The sequence below is a fragment of the Diadema setosum genome, chromosome 1, assembly GCF_964275005.1.
Source record: "Diadema setosum chromosome 1, eeDiaSeto1, whole genome shotgun sequence".
Taxonomy (NCBI): Eukaryota; Metazoa; Echinodermata; class Echinoidea; order Diadematoida; family Diadematidae; genus Diadema; species Diadema setosum.
The window spans coordinates 22,999,495-23,024,698 of NC_092685.1; the positions used below are offsets into that span (position 1 = coordinate 22,999,495).

The 25,204-nt window shown below is 39.2% G+C and overlaps 1 protein-coding gene across 2 annotated transcripts in view; it reads left to right on the plus strand.

Annotated features, from left to right (window-relative positions):
- Window positions 1-11,953: 11,953 nt before the first annotated feature.
- LOC140234992 (alpha-actinin, sarcomeric-like) overlaps window positions 11,954-25,204 on the plus strand; it is a 79,539-nt gene continuing 66,288 nt past the window's right edge. For both annotated transcript variants that reach the window (XM_072315038.1, XM_072315031.1), the window contains exon 1: window positions 11,954-12,174. In XM_072315038.1, coding sequence (XP_072171139.1) covers window positions 12,055-12,174 — 120 coding nt within the window. In that variant the 5' untranslated portion in view covers window positions 11,954-12,054. The remainder of the gene's footprint in view (window positions 12,175-25,204) is intronic.

A 25,204-nucleotide genomic window follows, 5' to 3' on the forward strand; every position in this document is an offset into this window, starting at 1 on the left:
GGTGTATTATGAATGTGCATCATTCATATGTCTACCTGAAGTTTTCTTTTTATTTCAAAGTTTGTGTACCTTGGTATTTGCATTTTGTAAATTGGTTTCTTTTATATGAATCTCATTTAAACTTGAATCAGTGGACAAATCAAAATCCGTTTTGATGTTGAACATGCCATAAACAACTCTGTAGAGGCAAAGCTGTTACAAACTTTGCGCAAGCTGCACTTCAAAATGTGGTGTCTCAGTGTGAAAGTGACATTTCTTCATTTCAGGAAAATGGAACACCTCCATAGTTAGTGTCAAGGTTTAACACTGACGCGGTGGCATCATGGCATGAAATCATTGAATACAATGTTTAATGGTGTCTCCAACCCTTCAAATTTGAACAGAGTCACAACTGGGTATGCACTACAAGTGACGGGCTTGGAGAGGGAAATTTCATACCTTGCATTGGAGCGGACACTAATTGTACATGTTCAACGCACAATTTTAAGTGAACGCTTGCTGTCAAATTGTTCGATGACAGTGCTTAAAATTGAGAGGGAAGGAGATTGTTACTTTGATATAGATATTTAGGGATAATTTTGATGTTTCTCAAAAAGTCATCCATCGTTAATTTCCCTTTTTCTGTGTGCATGATACTGTAAGTCAAATTCATGAAGGGTGCTGCAAAATCATGGAGTGGATGAACTTCAACATCAATCACCCTGCAGGGTAGATAATTGATAAGCTGTACTTCTGTAGGGATTGAGGAAGCTTTGGGGAATAGAGTACCGAAGTGATGATGCCACAGTCTTTGGTTTTATCTGAGTTGGAACCGGGTGTGCACTTTCACACTCGTTTGAGACTGGTTTAGAGTGTGCTGGTTGTCACCATAACTAGAAGCTTGTTTTTGTTGTTTTTTGTTGTTGAAGTTATGACATTTGAAATGGTATTGCGGTAATTGTTGTAGTTTGCTAACAGGACACCTTCGTGGGTTTCACCTGGACTGAATTTCTTTCCAAGTCCCTCACCCCTATGTCTTTTCTGTTGGTAGTTTACTTCCTCCTACCTAGGATTATAGGGGGCATTTCATGAAGCGTTTGGTCAGATATTTTTTTTTTTCTGGCAAACTGTTATATTCTACTGAAATCCTTGCATCTGATTGGCTGAGAGCAAATTTGTCTGACGAATTAGTCGGACAAAACGCTTCATGAAATGCTCTCAGGAATGGTTGGGATATGCACTTTTCACCGATTAAAGCAGTGACGGCCAATACCGATTCATACAAATCCTCTAACTTGAAACCAAATGTGTGGGTATAACATTATAATATGCACCTGTGTAGGACCACTAAACATCATCCACAGCAACAGTTGGGCAAGCACTATGACACCCAGAGACAAGACTGCAATTGAATGACAACTCTTAAAGGGGACCTTCTGGCAAAGGAAGACTTTTGTTTGTTTATTTTTCCTTTGAAAACATGGGCCAGTGAAATATCTATGGCATGCCTGTGATTTCTGTGAAGAGAAAACCAAGAAATATTTAATGATGCTTACTGAGTTTTTTGAGTACCATTGGATTAGCAATTCTGTGCACGACGTTTGTGTGTTTGTGCGTTTTAATCCACTGAGGACGAGCAGATTTTGCTATAATGTGTATTTCCGATAGACACCTTCTTGAGTATATTCGGGGAAAATTCAACAGAAATAAGGCATAATGAATGGCGTAGGGTTAGACAAAGTCCTTGCCTGGGTGGTACCCTTTAAGACTGCACAATCTACAGTTTATCAGGCATATTTTAGGAAGTAGCTGCTGAGGTCAGAAAAATATACCTCTCCATTATTGGCCTGATTTTGTCATAACTGAGACATTGATACCAGACACTGGTAGTGTTTAAACCAAGGTGTTACCCAAGTCTTTTGTTGATTAACTATGGCATAAGAATTACACTCATGTAAAAGACATATTGAATTGATTTTGTTGTACTTACATCTATCAGGTTACTCCTAAAGCAGTTTTTGATTTGCAGGTAGGCACTGTATTAAATCAATATCAAGATGATGTAATTGTTGTGTGGAGATACATGGCTTTCATAAAATACCACCATCCCTTGTGGTTTCACATTGTTGTTGGGTCCTTTTTTTTTTTCTTTTTTCTTTTGTTTTGTTGTTGTTGGGTTTTGTTTTGTTTTTGTTTTGTTTGTTTGTTTGTTTGTTTTTTTTTTTGGGGGGGGGCGGATGTTTGATTTTTCTATTTTGGTTGTTGTTTTTATGGGTGGGGTCTATTCATGTTCGTGGCTTTTGTAGATTCTGGAAAACTTCATCTTAATTCCACTGCCAATATACACTGAACTATGCCTTCTGCCTGTATTAACTATGCTACAATTGTGTATGTGTTATGTAAACATGCAGTTGAAAAGTAAAGGTATTTCTGAGCTTCAAACTGATTCCTTAACCTTTTTTTCATTATGTTCCCTCTCTTCTTTTTTTTTTCTTTTAGAAGTCCTTTTATTCATGTTTCAGTGAATTTACTGTTTTGTAATTGCTAATATCGACACACATTTACACTTTTGGCTTGTTTTTCATTTCACACAGTACAAACAGCAAGGATTATTTGTAAGGCATTGCGTTATCACAAGTTATTAGCCTTGTGATATTCAAACTGCAGAATATAATGGAAAAAAGGTAAAATGTTCTTCTAAGACACTGTTAAAAGTCATTTTTGTTGTGTTAAACGTCTGATTGGTACCATATACCTCAGCTGTGGAAGGGGGTCATATCGTAAGATTTGAATGATAACTATAATGTTACTGCAGTCATGGTCATTGTCTCCAAGTGCAAAAACTAAACCAGAAATTACCAGAAAAACAATAATAAAACAAAACTCCTAGCAGGGAAGCTGGTAAGCCCAAGAGTGTCTTCACAATAGCCATGCCAAAGGATCATGTCCCAGTTGCTGCAGCCTTGTTTTCTTTTGTTTGGTTACTCCCTGTCAACATACAGAGTATGCGCAAGCGGTGCCCGAGTATTCCTACTCCAAGCATGAAGGTTATAGTGTCACGAATCACACCAACTAATTATGTTGCTCAACCTGTTTTGAAGGATCATTGTGTACTATCTCTTCTTGTAAGATACTCTACATAGTATTTGGTACTGTAAGGGTCTAAATTTCATGAATGTACTTGCTCCCATAAGATGATTTTTTACATAAACATGTATTAGTATTTTAGTTTAAGGGCTGCCAGTGCATTTACTGCTTTGTGATGTATAAATGACTGCTTATAGCCTCGCACTGAAATAGACAGTAAATTTTGTCTCGCATGCAGTACGCCAAGCCACTAAGCTGCTCTCCCTCCCAAGTGTACGTTTGTGCTTCCAAGCCTGCATATCTCAGCATTTTTTTTTTCTTCAGTGTTATGCTAAAGCATGCATTGTTTTACTATCTTGCCATCATACACATACACACACACATACATGCACACACACTCGCACTCGTACCAATGCAGTTGCATTATATGGCACGTATGGACAATTTTTGAATGATGTCCGTAATGTACATTTATAAAAATCTGATACAATGTAGGCCTACTGCTGAATCCTGTCTGAAGCGGTGAAGTGATAATTGTGGAAATATTTGATGTATACACAGATCATCTTTTATTTTGTACCCAATAGTGTTTTAATGTTATGCATTCTAGCTTGGCCAATTCAGCATTATTTATATCCTCTGGTATTTTTGCATACTTTTCTTCTTGATTTCATGATGTACACATGTAGTAGTTTTTGATTTTAGACATGATTTGGCCTCAGGCAAGTAGTGATCAAATTAAAAATTTGCTCTAAAAGGGTAGCTTTGTATGTGAAAGAAATGAAAAAAAGTGTTAATTCTATTTTTTTTTTTTTAATGCTGTGAAGCACTTGCATAGAACATTGCATTATTGAAAAGTTGCAAGGTGTTGAGAAGACTTGTTAACCTTTATGAATTTAATTTTTTTCCTCTCTCTCCCTCGGTATGGACAACAAAAATATTTATTTGCTTATCTTACACATTTATTTTTAGAGTTGCTTATCAAAAATATGTTTGTTGAGGTTTAACTCACATGGCATTCCATACTTCAATTAAAGGAAGATATAACTATGGGTTCAGATGTTGGAGTCCCCCCATCCCCGCCCCATACTTTGGAGCGTGAGGGCCAAAGGCTGACAGGCTTCATCGCCAAGTTATGTCAGGCTACTTCCGAGTTGTTTGAATGGGTACTCCATGGGAAGCAGAAATTATTAATGTGATTTGACCTCCCAGTGTGCACCATGATCATGTAGGTGTGGGTTCTACAGTGTATTTTGGAGCCAGAAGTACTGTAATGCACCAATTTTACAAAGCAAAATGTTTTTACCACCACCAAGTGTTGGAAAGCTACGTGTACTGTTATTGGCACTGCTCCTCGGCTGTGTGAGGAGTATGTCGTACAGGTTTGCTATGTCGCACAGGTCTGCTCTGTTGCGTAGATATTTTCATTGTGTGAAATGAACTTTTCACTTTTTCTCACCATGATGCTCTTGTGCTTAGCAGAAATCATTGCCACCTTCTTAATCCAGCATCAATAAATCTGGGCTTCTGTATGTACTGTGACTTTTTTTGATAATGAGTTTGATTACTTGTACAAAATTGCCATGATGCCTTCAAGATAGTGTGTACACTGTGATTGTTGTTGCCATCTGTTGTGTGTGTGTGTGTGTGTGTGTGTGTGTGTGTAAAGCACACGAGGACACACATACAAACTTTACATTTAAACTGAGGACACACAGAGAACCGAGGACGTCCTCGGTGCGCAGACCGTTCCAAACGGTCTGCTTTTGCATGCTTTTGCATGTAGGAGTACATGTTTGGAGGTCCTCGATTGGCATTATTGTAATAAGTTTTCGGTTGGATGGTAGAGAGAAAGAGAAAAGAGCAAAATACAAAGAAAATAGAAAAAGAATGGAAGGAGAATAGAAGAGGATGAAAAAGGAGTGGAGGAGGATAAAGAAATAATGTGCAAACTGTGAAGACTTGACACTCATTTCCACTAGTGCTTGACTGATACGTTGAATGGAGTTAAATGCTTGTGTGAGTTATATTGATGGTATGATACAGTACAAAAGGTATCCAATTTATTGTATATAATTATACTTAGTGCCTGAATGTAATGTGGACAATGTTGACATTATTTTCATCGATGAGGAGGAATGTGAACAGGAAGATGGAAGAGGGTACAGCGTGGGGAAAGGGAAGAGGGAAAAGAGGCAGATCGGAAGGAACAGATGAAACAGACAAGATGGAGCTAGTGGGTGGAGTAGAATGAATTCTAGCTTGTGGTTACATTTTGTGTGAGTGATGAGCTGAATACGAGCTGTTTGAGATTGCTTTATATAAGTTATGTCTGTTGTTTGTTGCATATCGTTTGTCCCACTGTTCCTTTTGTTCCTTTCTTTCCTGTTCCTCATCTATAGTCTACCCATCATTCATTATTCCATCATCAATCGTTGGTCACTCATTGTTAACGTCCATATAGATTTCTTGAGTTTTTATCCTCTCCCCTTTTCTTATTCATCATTTTCTCCATGATAATAATCGAATGATAATAATAATAATAATAATAATAATAATAATAATAATAATAATAATATAATAATAACAATAGTAATGATAATAACTAGAATCATCACTGAAGGTGATTAATACCCCCGCCCCTAGTGTTGCTTTATAGTATGTTATGTCATGAGGGCAATGACGTTAATACCAAGTTTGTGCACTTGTCGAATTGGACACAGAATAATTTTAGTTTACTGTACAATTACAGAGTTGACACTGAGTATAGAACTTACAGCAAATGGAAACATGCTTTCCCCCAGCATCACTACACTTAAAGACCATCATACACACCAAATTTGACCTTCATAGCTTGAATGGTTTATTTTGATACAAAAATGAGTGGTTACCACGGCAACACATTTTCCTTAAACTAACACATTGGTGTCTTGCAAAACTACACTTCTAGATCATGATACATACTTTTGACTTTAATTGCTACATACAGACATTTGACTTTAATTGCTTGAATGATGGAAAAGTTATTCTATCTGCAAGGTTTTGGTAAAATTGTGGTTACCATGGCAACGGTTTGTGTGACAAATACAAAAATTATGTGTTACACATCTATACCTCAGGGCCATAATGCCTACCAAATTTGGTTTCAATTGCTTGAAAACTGTGGAAGAAGTTCACTCCACAGGATTTAAAAAAATGCGGTTACCATGGCAACGCATTGTCCGATACAAAAACAAAGGACATTTTGCAAAACTACACTTAAAGAGCATCATACACACCAAATTTCACCTTCATAGATTAAACGGTTCAATTTGATACAAAAATGAGTGGTTACCATGGCAACACATTTTTCTTCTATGAACACATTCTGGTGTCTTGCATAACTACACCTCCCGATCATCATACATACTAAATTTGACCTTAATTGCTTGAATGATGTGGAAGTTAATCAATCCACAAGGTTTTGGTAAAATAATGGTTACCATGGCAACACTTTGTCCGACAAACACAAAAATTATGTGTTCCACATCAATGCCTCAAGGCCATAATGCCTACCAAATTTGATTTCAATTGCTTCAAAACTGCGGAAGTTGTTCACTCCACAAGATTTCAAAGAAAACATGCGGTTACCATGGCAACGCTTTGTCAAAACAAACACAAAGAGTGTCTTGCATAACTACACCCTATAGATCATCATAGATACCAATTTTGAAATTGATTGCTCAAATACTATGGAAGTTATTCAATCCACAATGTTTTGGTAAAATTATGGTTACCATGGCAACGCATTGTCCGACAAACACAAAAAACATGTCTTGCACATCTATACCTCAATATCATCATTTACCCTAAGTTTCATTTAAATTGCTTCAAAACTGTAGGAGGAGTTCGCGACGCAAGATTTTGCAACAGACCGACCGACCGCCCGACCAACATCACGGTGATTCCTATATACCTCCTTCACACTACGTGTGGCGGGGATATAATAATAATGATAATAGTCCCATTCGGATCCAGAAGTTGAGCAACCAAGTTATGGCTTGATATTTTGTACAGTTCAGTTCCATCCGTGTTTAAATGCATGTAGAGAAATCAAACAAACAAACAGCATGGTAGATATAGTCAATATGAATATCATAGTTGATATATGTGTTATATAGTTATATGCACACTGAGATTTAAAAAAAGAAATAATGATAACGATTGCCGATTTGATAACAGCCTCGGGGTCTACACGACTAAAGAGGGGTCCAGTAAATGCAGTTCAACTATCATTTCATCGTTATTTTTAAAGCCTGCGTCTAAAACTCAGAAAAGTCTCAAGATGAGATTTTGGAGTTTGGACAAATTTTGAAACAGGTAGATAAGCTTTCAAATGCATATATCTAGTCAACAGTGGATTTGAGTAACCCCCAGATTTACCATGTGGGAAAACAATGAGAGAGGGGTGGGGGATGGGGAGGGAGGGAGAGGGAAAGAAGGAGGTAAAGGTAAAGTAAAAAAAAAAATAAAAAAAAATAATGATAAGGGTAGTGCTAGTGGTGAAGTCAAAGGCATACTTCCTCATTACCCCCTCCTCATGGAAAGAATTTTGGGGTGGAACCATCAAAAAGTTACTTAATTCCTTATGTTTTTAGTTCGTTTTTGTTTCCTATGAGAGCCAAAAGATTTGTTCAGTCCCCCCCCCCCCCCCATTACAGTTCCACAGCCCCTGGTTATACAACTATTTGAATTACTTTTCATCTATTAATCTATGTTTGTTTTTTTTTCATCAGATTTAAACAGCTGTGTACACTAATTCATAACAGAGCCTACATCAACAAAAATAAAATTGGACATTACGAGACATCATATTCCCTTTGTACAGGTGATTGAAATCAATAAGATGTAATCCGTGTATTTTTCTTAATCATAAGGATATATGGTTCGAGGGAAAAAGCATCATAGAATAGGCCTTCTAGTTGATTATGAAACCCTACAAAGATGAAAAATGGCTTATAGGAATAACTGTACCGGTGCACATAGAAAGAAAAATGACAGTTGCAAAAAAAAAAAAAAAAAAAAAAGACAGAAAAAAAAAAACCGACTAGATGTTATCGAGAGAATAGTTGTTGTTGTTGTTGTTGTTTTTTTTTTTTTCTTAAAGGAAGTCTACATCATACGATGAACCAAAACAACATAAGACAGTATTTTTTGGCAAAGAAAAAGGGTACGCTTGCTTTACATTTTCGAAAATGGAGACTGGATTTTTAACTTGCTTATGTAGTTGAACCAGGAGTCCCGGATGTGTCACATATTTTGTTGGTCCTTTTTTATTGTTTGTTTCTGTATCTTGATAGACTACGGACCTGATGAAGCAAAGGGTTACTTGTAAAAATATGTTCCTAGAAACCTCGTTATGACACTGTTTTACTCGATACAATGTATATTGTTTAGTAATTTATAATTGACATTATTGGTTTTTGTATGTTGGTTTATCTAATTTTTTTCTTTCCTTTATTTCTATTTGTATAATCATGTTTTTGATCTCTGTAATTTTGTTTGATGTTGTCTAATAAAAATTGAAAGATAAAAAAACAACAACATAAAACAAGACATCGCAAGAAAACACAAAGGCAAAACCATACATGTATACGAGAAACATCAGAGACAAAAGGAAAAGACAAATACCCCTGTTATGACCGACAATGTGGGGGGGGGGGGGGGGAAGACTGCACTTTAAAGGGACTGGTTACAGTACTGGTTGAGGTGGGGATTATATGTTTTGAACATTCCTAAGTTAGATAATGAGAAACCTCTTATGAAATATGAAAGAGCATGTAATTTTAAGAAGGATTCGACGTTTATTTGATGAAAATTGGTTTTCAAATGGCCGAGATATCAAAAAAAGTGATAATAATAAAAGGTTTACGGGCCTCGCCTTTTATTAGGATCTCTTTGTTTCACCTTGTTTTTGGATATCTTAGCCATTTCAAAACCAATTTTCATCAAATAAACTTTTGGTACCCCTTAGAATTGCATGCTCTTTGACATTTCATAGAGTAGTTTCTGAATTTCTCGCAAAACAAACGCTAAATCCTCACCTCGACCAGAACTGTACACACCCTTTAAGTTAAAATCAAAATGGTGAAGCCCATCGCATGTCGGGACTTCGTCCTGACTATGATAATGCAGTTGCTTTACTGGGCGAACTTCATAGTATCGAAGTGAAGATTAATTTATAAGTACATCAAAGTATTGAAGCTTACTTATGCTGGGTTTTGTTAATCAATTTATAGCATCAGTAGCATGAGCGCTCCTACATGTCATAACGCTGTGGGTATACATATTGCGTGTATTTGTACTACTATATATAACCATGGTTAATGTTCAATGTACTAGTAATTTAATAGTTGAACTATAGGGCTGCCAGTGATAGAAGGTCAAAAGAAATTGTGCCAGATTGTTTTCTTTTTCTTTCTTCTTCTTTTTACTTTTAACCAAGATATATCAAGGGGCCTACACGTAAGCGTTTAACGTTGTTTGTTTGTTTGTTTGTTTGTTTGTTTGTGTGTGTGTGTGTGTGTGTGTTTGGGGGAATCAATGCACAATAGCGCCCCCCCCCCCCTTCGTTGAGAAGAAGCCATACGAATTCTCCGAGGGTCACGGGTTTAACCATTTTTTTTTCCTTTTTAAATTTACGTATGTGAGTGTGTGTGTGTGTGGGGGGGGGGGGCGTGGTCCAGCCTGGCCTTCCCCTTCCACGGCTGATAATTATTGCTGTGTGTATACTGCAAGTGTAAATATCTTTTTGAGGGGCGGATGGGTGGCGATGTCAAATTTGACTCATATCATGGCGCAACGTTTTTGTGGACGTAACACTTATCTTACCCCTGAATGTTTCAAGTATGATTTTCTTACCTTTACAGCATCATGTTTTTCTCTTTTGTTTGTCTGTGAATTCATCCATTCGGTACTGAAAAATCGTTCGCAATATTGAAAATAGAATGTGATTTCTGAGCAAAATCATTATATAAAAATACAAAGTATCTGAGTTGCACGGATGACATGTGTTTTCTTGGTATCTCACAAAAAGTCAAAAGCCCAATTCTCATCTCCACCAATACTGTATCATCCGGTTTGAATTGAATTGGCCTCGGAGAATGTGGGGCCAAGAGTTGTGCGTTGTTTTGATAATTCACTTTTAGTTAACATGGTATACTAATAATCTTTCACTGGACTTTGACTGCACGTACACACTACTGAAACTAATCATTACAACTTCGAAGTTTGTAAGATCCGACGAATCACGAAAATGTGCTGTTGTTGACATAGAGATGGCGCTCTGGCGAAAAGCCTCTCGACCTCTGCTTGAAGAGTGTTCACGGAAGCCATGCACTGATAAATATCTCCGTGTAGAGATCTATGGAAGCCATGTGGAGCGACTCCGCCCACTTTTCGCCAGAAATTTGATACCTCCTTGTCTACTGCTACAGATACCGAGTCGGGACTGCGCGCACATGCGTGTATTGATATATTTCTGACCTAGGTGTCTTGTTGTCGCTTATGTTCCTCATGCAATATTGAAGGAGTGTGGCCAATAAAGTGACCGTAAGCCTATATTTTGTCTGATCATTTTCGGACCAACTTCATTCATTTCACCCCTCAAACTTAGCAAAGGAGATGGGTTCAACCAGTATATAGTCAGTCAGTTCAGACCCATGCACTACCGCATAAACTGAGGCAGAGCGTTGCGGTAGTCTCTACATTTCCCCCCATTTATAGTGTCGATGCGATCACTATCTTCATGTATTCAAAATGTTATACATGATGTAGATACTGTGTTCAATATATAAGCTCCGGTGAACAGCCGTGAGCATCGACGGTCTCCAAACCTCGCTCGAACACGGTGCTAGCTGGCTGACCAAGGTACTCTGTACTGCATTCCAGTCGGGTGTACTATGAAAGGTTCGGAATGCGAAGTCACTGCAGTTACACACTGGGCTTACGGGATTAAACGAGCTCGCCAAATAAGGCTCTTGAATTACATATTAACTGAGTACCGATAGGTTGGGAGAATATCATCTGCCGTCACTCGTAGCTGCACCCGTTAGCCGACGTGCGCTGAAAGGAGTACTAACGTTACAGTACGCACCCTTCTCGGGGCGGTTCTCCTATACAGCCGGTGACTGGCTGGCATAGTCGTCCGCTCCGCTGTAGGGTATGTCCAAGTGATTCTTATTTGCAAGAAAATTCTGCTCGAGTGCTGTATCAAGAACATAAAACATTGTTTAAGGTAAATAGTTTGATTGGATTGGATACTGTGGACTACTTTGTGGTATATGTTGCTAGAGAATTAGCCCACTCGGATTTACGAATAGTGGATTGAGGGATATTGTTACTGATTTTGTGGAAGTCTTGTGGAAGCAGCTCCGATGCCTTCTAGTTCACCTGCTGCCTGCATAGTGAATTATTCGATCATTTATTTCGATGTTCGTTTTGGTACATGGTACATTTATTTGATTGGATGATTTTTTTGTTTATTTCAAATCTGCATTACAAGAGCGAAGACAATACCAAGCCAAAGGAAAGACGAATTGAAATTTCACTTTCAATAAGTCTTTTTTTTTGTCACGATTTGGAAGATTGGTCTAAATTTATATACTTATCTCTCTAGACTTTTAACCTTTGATAAACCAACGTTGAATCCAATCTTTGTCTGTTTAGTATTTTTCTTTTTATTTTAGGTGTTTGAATTGTCAATTAAATTATAAAATTCATCTCTTTCAGGACGTTTCTAACCAGCGTAAATTCTCCGTACTTACTTCCGGGTCACATGGTACACTTGGCGGGGCCGGGTCGACTATCAACAGTGAGTGACCTTTTGCAACTAACTAAATCGAAAATCGGTGCGCGCCGCCGTTGTGGTCTTCGTAGAGGTAGCGACGATCACCGGTTTTTGTCCGAACGGTAGTTCTGTAGAGGATATTTCTTGCAACCACCGGCAAAATGGCGAGTTACGGACAGCCCAATGCTATTTTTATGGACGAAGATGAATACATGAAGCAGGAGGAAGAATGGGACCGTCAGGAAGTATTAGATCCCGCCTGGGAGAGGCAACAGAAAAAGGTAGGTGTTTCCAAATATAATTGCACACGAACGAATGTAGTGGCATAACTTACTCGGTAGGCCCTAAAACACGCGCATATTGCCATTGATTTGTAGGAGGGTCTAGCTGAATTGTAATTGTAATGTAGCCTACAGTAACACGTTTACTAGTATTAATAAACTTAGTTTTCATGCCTTTGATCTACGAGTCGTAAAAGTACGACTCTGAGAAAATGTATTGCATCAATGCGTTTTCACGAACTTTTTATATTCTATTCACGTGAAGCATGAAGTGCTGATATCCACCGATCAGCGATCAGATCAAGACAAGTGCTTTCTTTCCTTGCTACAACATACGCTCCACCCAGTTGCCCAGTGCAAGCGGTAATGAGTCGTGTTGCTGAACATGCCTAACGGATTAGAGTAGGTCTACTATAGTAGGTCTACTACTACCTGTGTACTTCGTACTTGGTCATGTTGGTACGGCATTCTGAAATGAGAGTAGATGTAGAAATCTAGACTCAATTTCTCCAGAGACCAGACTCTGCTTGATCAAGCTTCCACTTCCATGTCATAACTGTAGAAAGTCTAACGGCATTAGTCCGAATCTAATAGGCCCTACTAAAACAAGAGAGAAAAGAAAAAGAAGTTATAGGATACAAATGACATGACACGACTAACGTCAATTACCGTATGGTCGCCGCTTGTGTGTAATTCTTGTGCACGTCCGGGCTGGTGAACTAATATCGGCACTGAATTATAGTTCGCCGCCCCTAGCCGGCCACATATATTAGCGTGTGTGTTATACATACGCTTCAATGAAGGATGCATTGTCGGTCACCGCGTTTGAAAATCTCCCTTAATCTGCCACCTGAAATCCATTCTAAATCAAAAACATCCTCGCAATAAAAATGGTTTTATCACCTGTTAATATGGTAAAATATATTTTGATTAAAATTATTTGTGTTTTTACGGAGGAAAAAGGTGAATTACGAATGTATTTTGAGAGTGATGAAAATCCGTCGCCCAACCTGATCTCCGATCGCGGCGCGCGTTACATGCGATGTGAATGTCTGGCGACCTTACCGCAGTGGCGACCATACCGTAATTGACGTTAAGAAGTAAAAGAGAGTGTCTTGGAAGAAATGCAAAAGGGAAATTTTGAGTGAATGAAACAAAATAAATGCCAGGAACTTATTTAACATCAAATTGGCAAAGAATAAGATAGGCTGCCTACATATTACAGATTTGTCCGCTCTGGCACTGCGCCGAGGTTCGACCTCCCGTGCCAAGATTCGATCAAGCGCAGAAACACATGTCTCTATACATGTAGAATCTAGCAGGCAGGCAAAATTTTGGACTGTGTTGTGGTCAAATTATGGGCAGCTTGCATTCATGTTCTTTCTTCGAATCTTAAACTTACAACAGTGTGCAGTACATTGTATGAGTAAGCCTACAGCTTCATTTGTGTGTAGTTGTGTCCATAGAGTACTAGACGACCTAGCCCAGTTGGCTGGATGCGGCCACAAATAAGGGACTGCACGTTGTTATAGCCCAGCAGCGGCGGTTGATGCAGTACTGACAAGACAAGACAATGTACAGCGCACATGTGTGACTATTAAATCCTTGTCTTTGGTCGCTTGGCTTGAGCTGTTATTGTCGATCAGATTGCAGCACACACAGCTAGTGAGCTAAATGCAAATATGTGCATGTATATTCTCGAGAAGACAACCTAGCATTTGCTTTCAGTACATAGCACTCGCTTGTACTAAATAGTATACAGCACAGGCTAATGATATGCATGGTAGCGCTAGCCACAGCACGGGCAGGCGCTGCTGGCCGACTGTTGATATTGAAATGAACCGACAAACCAAAAGCTTTACCTTAGCTTACTCATTTGGAAACTTGAGAGAAAAATAAAAAAATCAAACAGACAGATGTTAGTCACAAGACTAGAAAAGCAAGGAGAAAAGACAGTATGATAAAGTGGAAACCATTTTAATAAAAATAAACTTGTCTACAATAGAAGAAATTTTAGGTTGTTTTCTTTGTAAGTGGTGGTGTGTGTTGTACATATATTGCTTATTCATGTGGCTGTTTCCAGCCAGTTGCATTCTGGCTATAGGCCTATATACAGTCAGGTGTGTGGCTGTCGACCATCACCGTCTGACCTCAAAATGACTTCAATTGATATTTTAAGTTTACAGAATTATATTCTCACATGCTTCATCTTCTCTACAGTATCATGATTATGCAACTCCAGCCATTAATAATTACTACAATTACCATTATTGTCCAGTGCATGCAGAAAAAAACAAATTTCCTACCAATTTAGGATTCCCTCGCTACACATGTGTACACCTGGCATATAGGCAAATGTTGTGCTGAAATTAGCTAGCGAAAGTGATGCGTTGTTAGGATATAGCTGGCTTCTGAGATTCTCCTGAAATGTGGGACAAATGCGGTTGATATTTCCACAGTGTTTGCTGTAGGTTCGTTTGTTGATTGTTGTTTTCTATTTTTCTCCCTCCCTTGTCGTTCCAACTGAGAAGGTGATAGAGAGAATAAAATTTGAGAGGAGCAGGTGGGTAGCAAATCAGTAATATGCTAATTCTGTCGGCATCTGGCAATATTTATGGCCAATAATTTCATTATTCATAGCAAAGTTTTTTGGCAGTGACATCATTGGGAAGCTGAAATATGTCAGAATGCATTTCTATAACCTATTGTGAGGTCGGAATACTTTAGTGTATGGCCCCCAAACCCCTGGATTGCCTTCTGCTCACATTGTTAGATTGGCCAGGATGCAGCTTAAATGAGGGAAAGGTTCAATTATGGTCTAGTACATATTCCTGACTGATCAACACAAACATGCACCATACCTCTAGAATCCCTAACAATGTTAGATGTAGGTCTTTGACCAGATGTACAGATTCTACAGAGCACAATGCACAATCTAGCGGGCCGTCCATTACCTGTGTGGGATTTCTATTCGCTTGTTTCAGTTTTTCAGAATTAAGCTATTTGTTTCTTTTACATATAGGTTACCTATAACAAACAATGACCAAAGAACAATAAGATCATCAAAGTTTGATATCTGAAAAATAAAGACATGCTGCAGGTATGTGCTGCAGTGTATACAAGCATGGATTTAGACAGTTTTATTTTATTTATGAATATGATTATTTTGTTTTTTTCATTATCTTGGGGCATATTAACCATTGCCTGTCAGTACCTCATAATCTGGTGTGGAATCTGTACAAAAGAGAAGGTTTACAGTATTTGCACGCTTTAATCAGGGTCGCTTTTAATACACAGACACACACAGACACACACAGACACACACACATGAAAAAAGCAAAACAAAACATTGGACTTAGTAGAAAGCTGTCACCCAAAATAAGTACCAGAACAATGATTCTGTTTATAGCTGAGTGGAAAGTAAATTTGCCCAGCAAGAAATGACCCTTTGTTTAAGGCACTGTCAGCAAGACAAGGAAGATGGGAGTGTCATCACCTTTTAATTATGATGAATCCCTCATTGTTGCCCAAGTGACTCACTGCCAACATTGATGACCAGTGGGAGTGTATATATGTGGGATACATTGTACACTATACCAGTGGCCATGAAAACCTGATCAGGGTATTGCGTAGGTCATGGAGGGACAATGAAAAGGCGTTGCCCTATTTTATTTATGTTATGCTTTACCTTTCACCATATTTTCCTGCTGTTTATGATATAAATGTCATAATACTTTCCAGTATTTAATGGTAGCCCTTCAAAGCAAGTCAGTGTTAAATTCATGTGGTGTGAAAATTCGTCTTGTACAAGTTGAAGATGGAGACATTTGGTAATGGCAGTAAATGTCATGGATTCTTGATCTATGACCCATTAAGGACTATCTTCAGGAAATATCTCCTAGTTTCCATCATACTTCTCTTGATTATCTTCCATTTATGCCAAACTATAGATGGTAATTAATATGATTAACTGTGGATTAGACATAAAGAGGTTTCTGGCTCATAATCAAAACGGAATCATGTAGCTAATATTTGTCACAGTGAAATTGATAGCTGTGGACATGAGACTGTAAGGGTGATTTATCTACCTAAGTCAACTACCAAGTGTCAAACTTTTCAAGAGCTGTCCCGACTACCCAGCAGTCCTGCATAGGGACAGACCTTGGACACGTTCCTCATCTTGACCGGCCGGCCACGGGGATACGTTCGCTTTCAGCTGCCTGGCGAAGTCATATCGCTGACAGGCAAATCACATTTCCATGATGGTGTGCAGCAGATGGGACCATGATCAGCAGAGAAATCAATCCCCTTGATGTGACAAAGGAAGAACCATCACAAAGGGCCCTCAGGCTTGGGGAATGCATTACAAATCACGCAAAGCAAATGAATGAATCACATATCCAGTGTTAGACAGGTAAGCTCGTTAGCCAGTAGGAGCTTGCTGCTGCTGTATTGGGGCTGCACCAAATATCACAATTGGATCATGATACTCCTCAAACTCATCCATCACCCCCTCCCCCTCCCAAAAAAAAAAAATAATAATAATAATAATAATAAAAAAATGAATAAATAAAAATAAAATAAAAAATCCATAATTTGCTTCAGGGTGTTCCTACATTTTGCTGGGTGGGACTGTGATGGGGTTGGTGCAGTCAGATGGGGTAAGCTCATTGTCTGGCTGTGGTGCATCTGGGCAAACAATATTACAAGCCTATTTGAGTCATGAAGTCATATTTCATGGAAGTCAAAATTTACATGAATCACAGTGGTATTTATTTTTTCCCGTTTTTTTGAGTGAATATAGAATATTCAGGGATGCCTAGATTATACGAACAGTTCAAATGAGTTTTAGATTCATATGTGATCACCCATTTCTATCCTCCCCCCCCCCATATATTTTGATACAGTCAGCAGTCCAAAAATATGGCAAGGAGTTGATTTATGGCAAATAAACTAATAACAAAGTGTATTATGATGGAAGATGTGAATCAAACAAATCTACTGTATGTTCAACCACATATGATGTGTCATCCTTTAGTATGCAATGATGGAGATGATATTTTGTACCAAGGAAAACACACAGTCTTCAACTTAAGTCAGTAATGTGTAGAGCTTGCCATTCTTATGATACTTAAAAATGGGGAGGAAGTTTGAATCAAAATGTCAACAATCACTAGAAATATTAGTTAAAAAGAAGACTTTTGTCGTTCAATCCTTCATACTGTCAGTATACGAGACTCGCTCTGCAGGCATGCAACATGCAAATGTAGGAGTTTCTGTACTTTGCTGGAATGGGGCCAATGTTGAATGTAATTCAGCCATCCGTTCTTCTTGTTTAGCTCTGTCTCATTAGCATGTTATGAGAGGGAAGTTGGGGAAGTTTAAGCTAACGAGCGGTAATGAGCCAGACGCTGATCCCCAGAGTCATTGAGTAATATCGAGGTCACGACCTCTGGTGGTGTCAAAGGAAGTAGAATGTCATGTGTGGCAGTGCATCCAGTGAAAATCAAACCTTCCTGTCTGGTTGATGAAAGTGAGCAAGAAAGGAACCAAAGAACATAGAAATAAAGTATTTATGGACATAAATACAACTATAATTGATGGCATAAGAAGGACCCCTCCCCCAATATTTAAGAAATTTTCAGTATAAAGGATACTGATGTCACATTATGTTTCAAGGAAAATGCTAAGGCATAATACATTTGGGCTTTTTTGTTTTGTTTTGTTTTGTTTTGTTTTTTTAAAGTAGAATATCTGGGGAATTGTCCAGTGCGTCACCTCACAGATCCTGTAGTGCTGCATCATATCATGTATGCAACAATTGATAGTGGTATGACTTGAGTAGATAACCGATAATCAGCATCAATTTTCTGGAATGAAGATAGCCTCCACACTTGGTCATTGACCTAAAATGGCATCTCTGGTCGTGCAGTGGGCAATGCCGGCATTCGTGGGGTCTTCTTTCTCAGACCTGCTGGTTCCCGAGTACGTTCCTTGGCGAGAGTCGGATGTTACCCCTGCAGGCAACCCGAGAGGGCTCCCGGAATGCTTCAGGGCTGTGTGTGGGTGAAAGGGGGGAGACTGGAGAGGAAGAGACGGGTGGGAGGAGGGATGACATTGGGGGGGGGGGGGGGATGAGGGAGTGGTCCGCCGCTGGTCCAGGTGGCTCTCGTTAAAGGGCGTGTGATCAAAATTGGTCGGGCACAGTTGGAGCCCTGTCGCATTAATACGTACATGTACATGGAGTTCGCTCTGGAATTCTCTTAGGAAAATTCCTGTGTTGAGACCTCATCACCCAGCAAACAAGTGATACATTGGGGCAAGATAAGAAGTGAATTACCAAAAAAAAAAATGAAAAAATTGCAACAACAAACAAACCCCCAACTAGATTTTTAATTGAATATTAAGTATGGTACATCTGGGCTCACAGTATTTGAATTCATAGTGTGCGGAGAGCTCATGGTAATATTACTTCTACAGCATTTTGAAATTAAGAGCACCCTTGATAAAGCTATTCTAGACTCTAGGAAATGAAATTGGAGAAGTAATTCCTAATCAGGGATTTCTGAGTGTAGTAGTTACATGCATTTTTAGCTGTCCCTTTGAAATTAGCTTATATCTTATGGAATTCAGTACTTTAGGGTCATCAGCTCTACCGCATACAACCAAAGATACAGCAACTTTAAGTTGGGTAGTGGCTCGGTGTGACTGATGACTATAACCACAAAACACATTTGCAAGCATTCATACTTTGCCTTGTAATTGAATTTCATGGTGGGAATGCATTTTCTGTGATAGAATTTCCATTTTGAGTGATGTTCTTACTGTAAGTGAGCTAGAGCCATGTTCTTGTAGGACACTATATGAAGAGTTGGCATGGCTTATGAAGTGAAGTTGGATAACTTGTGTAGAAGCCTGCACCTGCAGTGGCATGCAATGTTGCCATGGCAACTTTTGTTTGTCCAACCCTGACCGCACTCCTGTAAAGATTGTAGTACGAGTCCATGGGTAACCATATTGTCAATTGAGCTCCTTCTTGTTGAGGGCGGTATAAGGATTCAGCTGAGCCGACTTGATTGACACACACACACACACACACAAATAAGAATAATTGGCTTAAAAATCAGATGTCTAGTGTGAGTCATTTATTATGTTAACACGTTGAGGACTGTTTGATTTTGCTACAACACACATTTCCCATAGACAACAGCCCGAGTATACTCGGGACTCATCCTCAACGGGTTAATGTGGATTTAATAATGCTGTGTTAGTAGTGAAGTGACTCTTGACTTTTAGAAGTCTTTCAAACTTTCATGGTACACAAGGTACTTGTAAGTTGTTGAACACATTATGCTTGAGGAATTGCATTTCAGGAGCGCTGGAGCAATAGCATGATGCAGCTGCTCCTTAACTCATTTTACAAATGTAATTTCTGATGCATGATATATCATATTGACCCATCATGGTGAGCAATGAAACTTTCATTGCTGGTGCGTCAATTGACAAAAACAGGTTTGCATTCTCGACTGACACATTAAAAGATTTTAGTACATTGCATACTTACAATCAGGAGACTTTGCTTACCCTGCATGTGTAAAGATGTGTCATGTATAGTCTTCGTTTGATTGGCTTCCTTCTTGAGTTTCGGCCATGGACCCACTCACCGCTTTGATTTTGGTGGTTAATCTCTGAATAGGGAACATTATTACCATCAAGCAGCTCTTTGTGAGCTTTGCTGTAGCCCTGCCAAGCCAAGGGCTAACGCATTGTACGGTGGATCTTAATCAATGAATTCCAGGCCAGCCCCAGCCCCCCCCCCCCCCCCCCCACCACCACCACATGAATCACCAGTGAATGTAAGGAGTCGACGCTGGCTGTGAACGAAATTGAGTTAGTATTTCCCACATACAATCACAGAGTCATGTTTAATCTCACCAAGAGATGAAAGTCAAAACAATCTTTTGATAATTGACAACCATTCTAACGGCCCCATTCTAATGGCCCCTTTACTTCTCTAGTGACATCTTGATGTCAGTGTGACGTCCTCATTTAAACTTTGTGAACACGCAAACACAAAAAAAAAATGTCACAATCAATAGCATTCCTTTCAGCAGATGAGATCTGTAGGGTCCCACGATTCATGCACTTCACCATAGAGGCTACAAAGGTACCGGATACTTCAAATTTAGTTTTTATTGGCTTGTATTTCCCTTGTAATGCCTTTCGTGATGTCATTTGATAGATTTTATGATCATCTTTATTACCTGCCATTTCTAATTGCAACATGAAAAGGAAAGTGATCAGAATCATTTCAAAGTGGGCCATTCTCTGGAGGCTGGCTTGAGTCATCAGGGAAAATCAGCACAAATTTGCTTCAAGGAAAAAGAAACAACAACATACAAATGAGCTAAATATGGTTACATAATTTTAAGGAGATGAGGTAAATGAATGAAATATTGAATGTTTGACTCACAATGTAGGTTGCAGTTATAGATTAAGAAGAAATTTATTTATTAGTATTTTCATAGAGAGAGAGAGCAAGTATTGTAAGCTGCAACAATTCCATGAAAGTTGAGTGAGATGGCCAAATGTAGAAATACAATTGTAAAAATGAACTTTTACTTCCATTTCGTTCAAAAAGAAGCTGGCGTTAAATAAAAAGTGTGGATTTTTTTTTTGCTTGTCGTTATTGCACTCGTGCTGACTGTGCTGTCATACTATTCAATTTGTGATTTTTTTTTTTTCTCAGCTGGCTCAAAGGTATGGGCACATAATGTAGTTACGCTGTAAGTGTTCCTTATAAAGATGTGCCCTTGTCAATGCAGAAAGTCTTCCATTTACAACACAGCACCTTGTGATGAATGTAAAATTTCCTGTAAAGAGCATGTCGCAAGAAGGATATAGCTTATTTGGTATCAGTTTGTCAAATATTAAATGCAGGTAGCTAGTTTGTCCATGAAATCGTTCAGTATCCTCAGGGAACCATCCTCGTCTGTCTGTCCGTCTCGAAGCCTGTGGTTGAGTTTGTAAATGATATGTACATTGTACGTGTGTATGTACATTGTAAGTCACACCATTATGTGTGCAGATTTCAGCGTCCCGAATAAGCTGAAACTTGTCCTGCTGTCTTGAGGTCGTTTGTTTCAAAGATTGGATAATTGATACGTACCCGCATCAGTGGGGTGTACCAGGCTGATACCAGTACACGTTTGATGTGACAGTTTAGTGACCAGGAAGTGAGTTCATTGATCTTGCTGTTTTTCATCAGTTGGGATAGGCGGTTATTACATGCGGAATTGTTTAATGGAAGGTGTTTTGCTTTCCATTGCATTGTGTAGTATGAATTTGAAAGAGTATGAGCTCTACAAATTTCACATTGTACATCACTTGCTTTGTTTCTCAATATCCAGCTACACACACACCAGGGAATAATTTTCATGGTATCGCATTGCAATTCACTATGCATTTTTATACTACTGCTACACAAACTAACTTTTGTGTAGCAGTTTTCTTCCACAGAAGTGTACAGAATACCATTTAAAATATCATTCATCAGCTGAAATTGCTAATCAAATTGGAGTTGGAAAATTATTCCCTGCACACACACACGTACAGTACAGTACAGCACAGTAAATGTCCATTGTTGATTTTTGAGACATTGCAAATATGCTTCTTTGTCAAAATAAAAGACATGAAAATAACCCAAAGTGCAAAATACTGAAGCTTTTCTAGCAGGGGGTCGACAGCTCTGTGTCAACATAAATCCAGCATGTAGCATACAATTTACAACAATCTCTCTTTTTTTTTTTGTGGGGGGGGGGGTGTTTTTGTTGTTGTTTGTTTGTTTGTTTGTTTTATGCCATGCGTCCTGGCACTGAACTGGTAATTCTTTTTTGCACTGAATTCTGTATTTTTTTCTGTGTCTGGAATTTGTTTACCCGTAAATATTGTTGCTCAGACAAGTCTTGGATTCGGCAGTCACTCCCCCCATCCCCCTCCCCTTCCCCAAAGGAAATGAACTCACAATCTGGATACTTTAGTAGACGTGTCTCTATGCCTGTAGTTATCCTACAGAACAAAGAGCTGTCCCTATTTGGCTTTTGTACTAGTGGGCCAGACTCTGTGCAGTATTATGCCAACAACAAACAGTCCTTAATACCTCACACATTGAGAGCAGTATAAAGTCTGATACCAGACAGTCATTTGGAAACTGCTTTTTCACTCATGCAATGAAGCCCGTGGCCCGCTGTAGATTTTGGAAGTTTGCAGGTTGTCGCCATTGAATGGCTGTTGAGTAAAAACAACATTATCGAGATCGTCAAACAGGGGCAGAGTTGTCAACAAATCCCTGGCTAGCCTCAGAACAAGCCATTGTTAATCCATCCCGTGCCTTTAAGCGTCCTAGCTATTGTTGTCTTCGCCCCATTGTTTACCCAGGGTGGAATGAAAGGAATGTTACACCGAAGAAAGAGAAGAATAACTAAAGGTGAATTGTCCCCTGGTATGTTGGGGATGGCCATGCTTGGATGAACTGGCGCGGAGCTTGGGGGATTCAGTTTAGCGTGGAGAGAGAGAATAGAAAGACACACCTACCTGGCCAATTTGGCAGATATTTCTCGAACCCTTCTTGTGTATGGGGTCCTGGGTGAATAGGAGGTGCTCACTGAGAAAGAATGTGAAATAGATGTGCCCATAATACTCAGGCACCTGGTGTGACTGATGAATGCGATTTTTATAGGACATTTTTTGTTGCCAAAAACCAATTCATTGGGAGAAGGCCCAAATCTTGAGTGTGGCAGGTTCGTTTGTTGGGTACAGTTTTATACAGATATGTCGTATGATTCTGTCATTGGTTATGTTGCTCTCTAGGGCTACTTTCAGACACACTGAAATATCATACATCCATAAATCGTTCGGATATCAGACATTTTGATATGAGAGCATTCAGACAACATCCTGATATATGTTAGTCGTATGGCAGCGTCAGACCTCACGCACTGTCATGTTTCATGGGAAGTGTACTGATCATGTACAAGTTTCTCCTTTGTTTATGTTTGCAATGCATTTGAGAACTGTCACACTACAATGACGTGTAAGTTCAGCAATTATCAATCCACAAAGAGTTTCAGACCTGTGAATGAACCACAGAAACGTGGTTCATGCTAATCAAGTTATATTTGTAAATGTAACGGCATACCAGCAATTAGTTTTCTCCCAAGCACATCTCTTCATAGCGCATGGCTAGTCACTGTCAAGAGGTCTTTATCTACTGATCACTGCTAAATTTGTGGTACATCTTAATGAAGGTGCATTTCAGTGTCCGAATGACTTGAACTTATTAGCCTGATCAAGAGTGCAGTTCAGAGTCTCGATTACAAACGAGATATTTTTCTAGTCTGAAACCGTTCTTTGAGAGCTGTGCCATTCTGTAAAACAGGACACGAGTCAGCACCGTTTCCTTCCACATGTGATTCCCATTGTCACGGCAAAGTGGATAGGGAGCGAGAAACACCCAGCTTACTTTCTCTCTTCTTCAGAGAGTCTGGCCTTTTTTTAGGGCGAGATGGGAAGTGCAACGAGAGGTGCATTAGTCGTGTCGTTGCGTTCTAGGTTGCTAGATTATGATCAGAGGGATGAAATGTCTCTCAGTTGTAGGTGACACAAGCCAACAGAGCCATTTTTTTCTCAGGTGTAGTATTGAAATAGGAGCTAGGTTGGAAATCTAGAGTAAAGTCTCTGTGACTGAGCTGTCATTTGTATGCGTCCTGGGCATTGGCAAAATCAGTCAAAAGCCTTTCACGTCTTGTGGTCTCAGTTTGTTCAGCTGTTGTCTCTTGCAAAACTGCATGGTAGACGATGATGTGTGGAGGAGATAAAATATGCATTGTGCTCATTAGGATCACTCTGTTACAATGATCAACTGTACCCGTACCTACACATCATATTGTAGAGGGCATAGCAGACCAACTCATCGACTGTGTTGTGTGTGTTCCTGATCTGAAAATTTATTTTAAACCACACATTTCAGCTCAGACATTGCTTAATGCATGATACTGGGTGACCAGGGCCCTGTTTTATGAAGAGTTAAAATTGATTATATAGTTGATTTCAACTGTAAGTCTATGGCAGCCTGTGTGGTAAGGAAATTTAAAATCGATTTTATCTTTTGATAAAACGGGGCCCAGGTGGATAAATATAGTCATATTTGCTTAAGTATGGGTGAATAGCCCAGATGCAGATACAAATATTTGTTAGTGATCAAAAGAAGCATTTAAGTTTGGTAGGCAAATGCTTGGATATGATTGGTTGATATGAAGTCAGGTTTGATTAGAGCATTTGATTGCAAACATGATTTGGAGCGTAACTCGTTTTTAATGCCTTGCAGCGTAGGTTGAAGTACTGCTGACTTCTCAACTCCTATTATATTAGCTGATGGAATTTCACATTGTTGGTAGAGTATAGAGCACTTCGGGGTACAGTATGTAATCTTTATTGCCATTTCATAAACACTTTTTATCAAACCGTCGGGATGCCTGCTGCTGAGTAGTATACGTGTCGGGCTGCTGTCTTAAGAGAAACTGTGTTGACACCCGCGATAAAAGACGAGCAATCAGAGTGGTGCGATGCGGACGAGGCTCCAAGCCCCTCCTTGGCGCTTGTATTTGCTTTCGGGATGGACAGAATTCTTGTGCTGGGTTATAAAGGTTATTTGAAGTGACATCTCTGGTATTTGAATGGAACCTTGTGTTCTCGTCACTGGCCCCCATTGAAGAGACGCAGTGAAGGAGAGAGAGACACATTGATATGTGCGTCTGTGCTTTGATTACTCATATACCCGGCTGTTCTCAGTGTCTTGTGATATGTGCAATGTTCTCTGCACTACCACATGCTGAGATCAAGCCATGGACAGGGATGACTGTCTGGTCTTAACATGAGATGTAGTTGGATATCCAGGCTAAAGTATTAATTGCATCCCCAAATAAGCCCTTCATGCCGGATCATAAGTGGAACAGCAGTGCTGTTTCTCGAT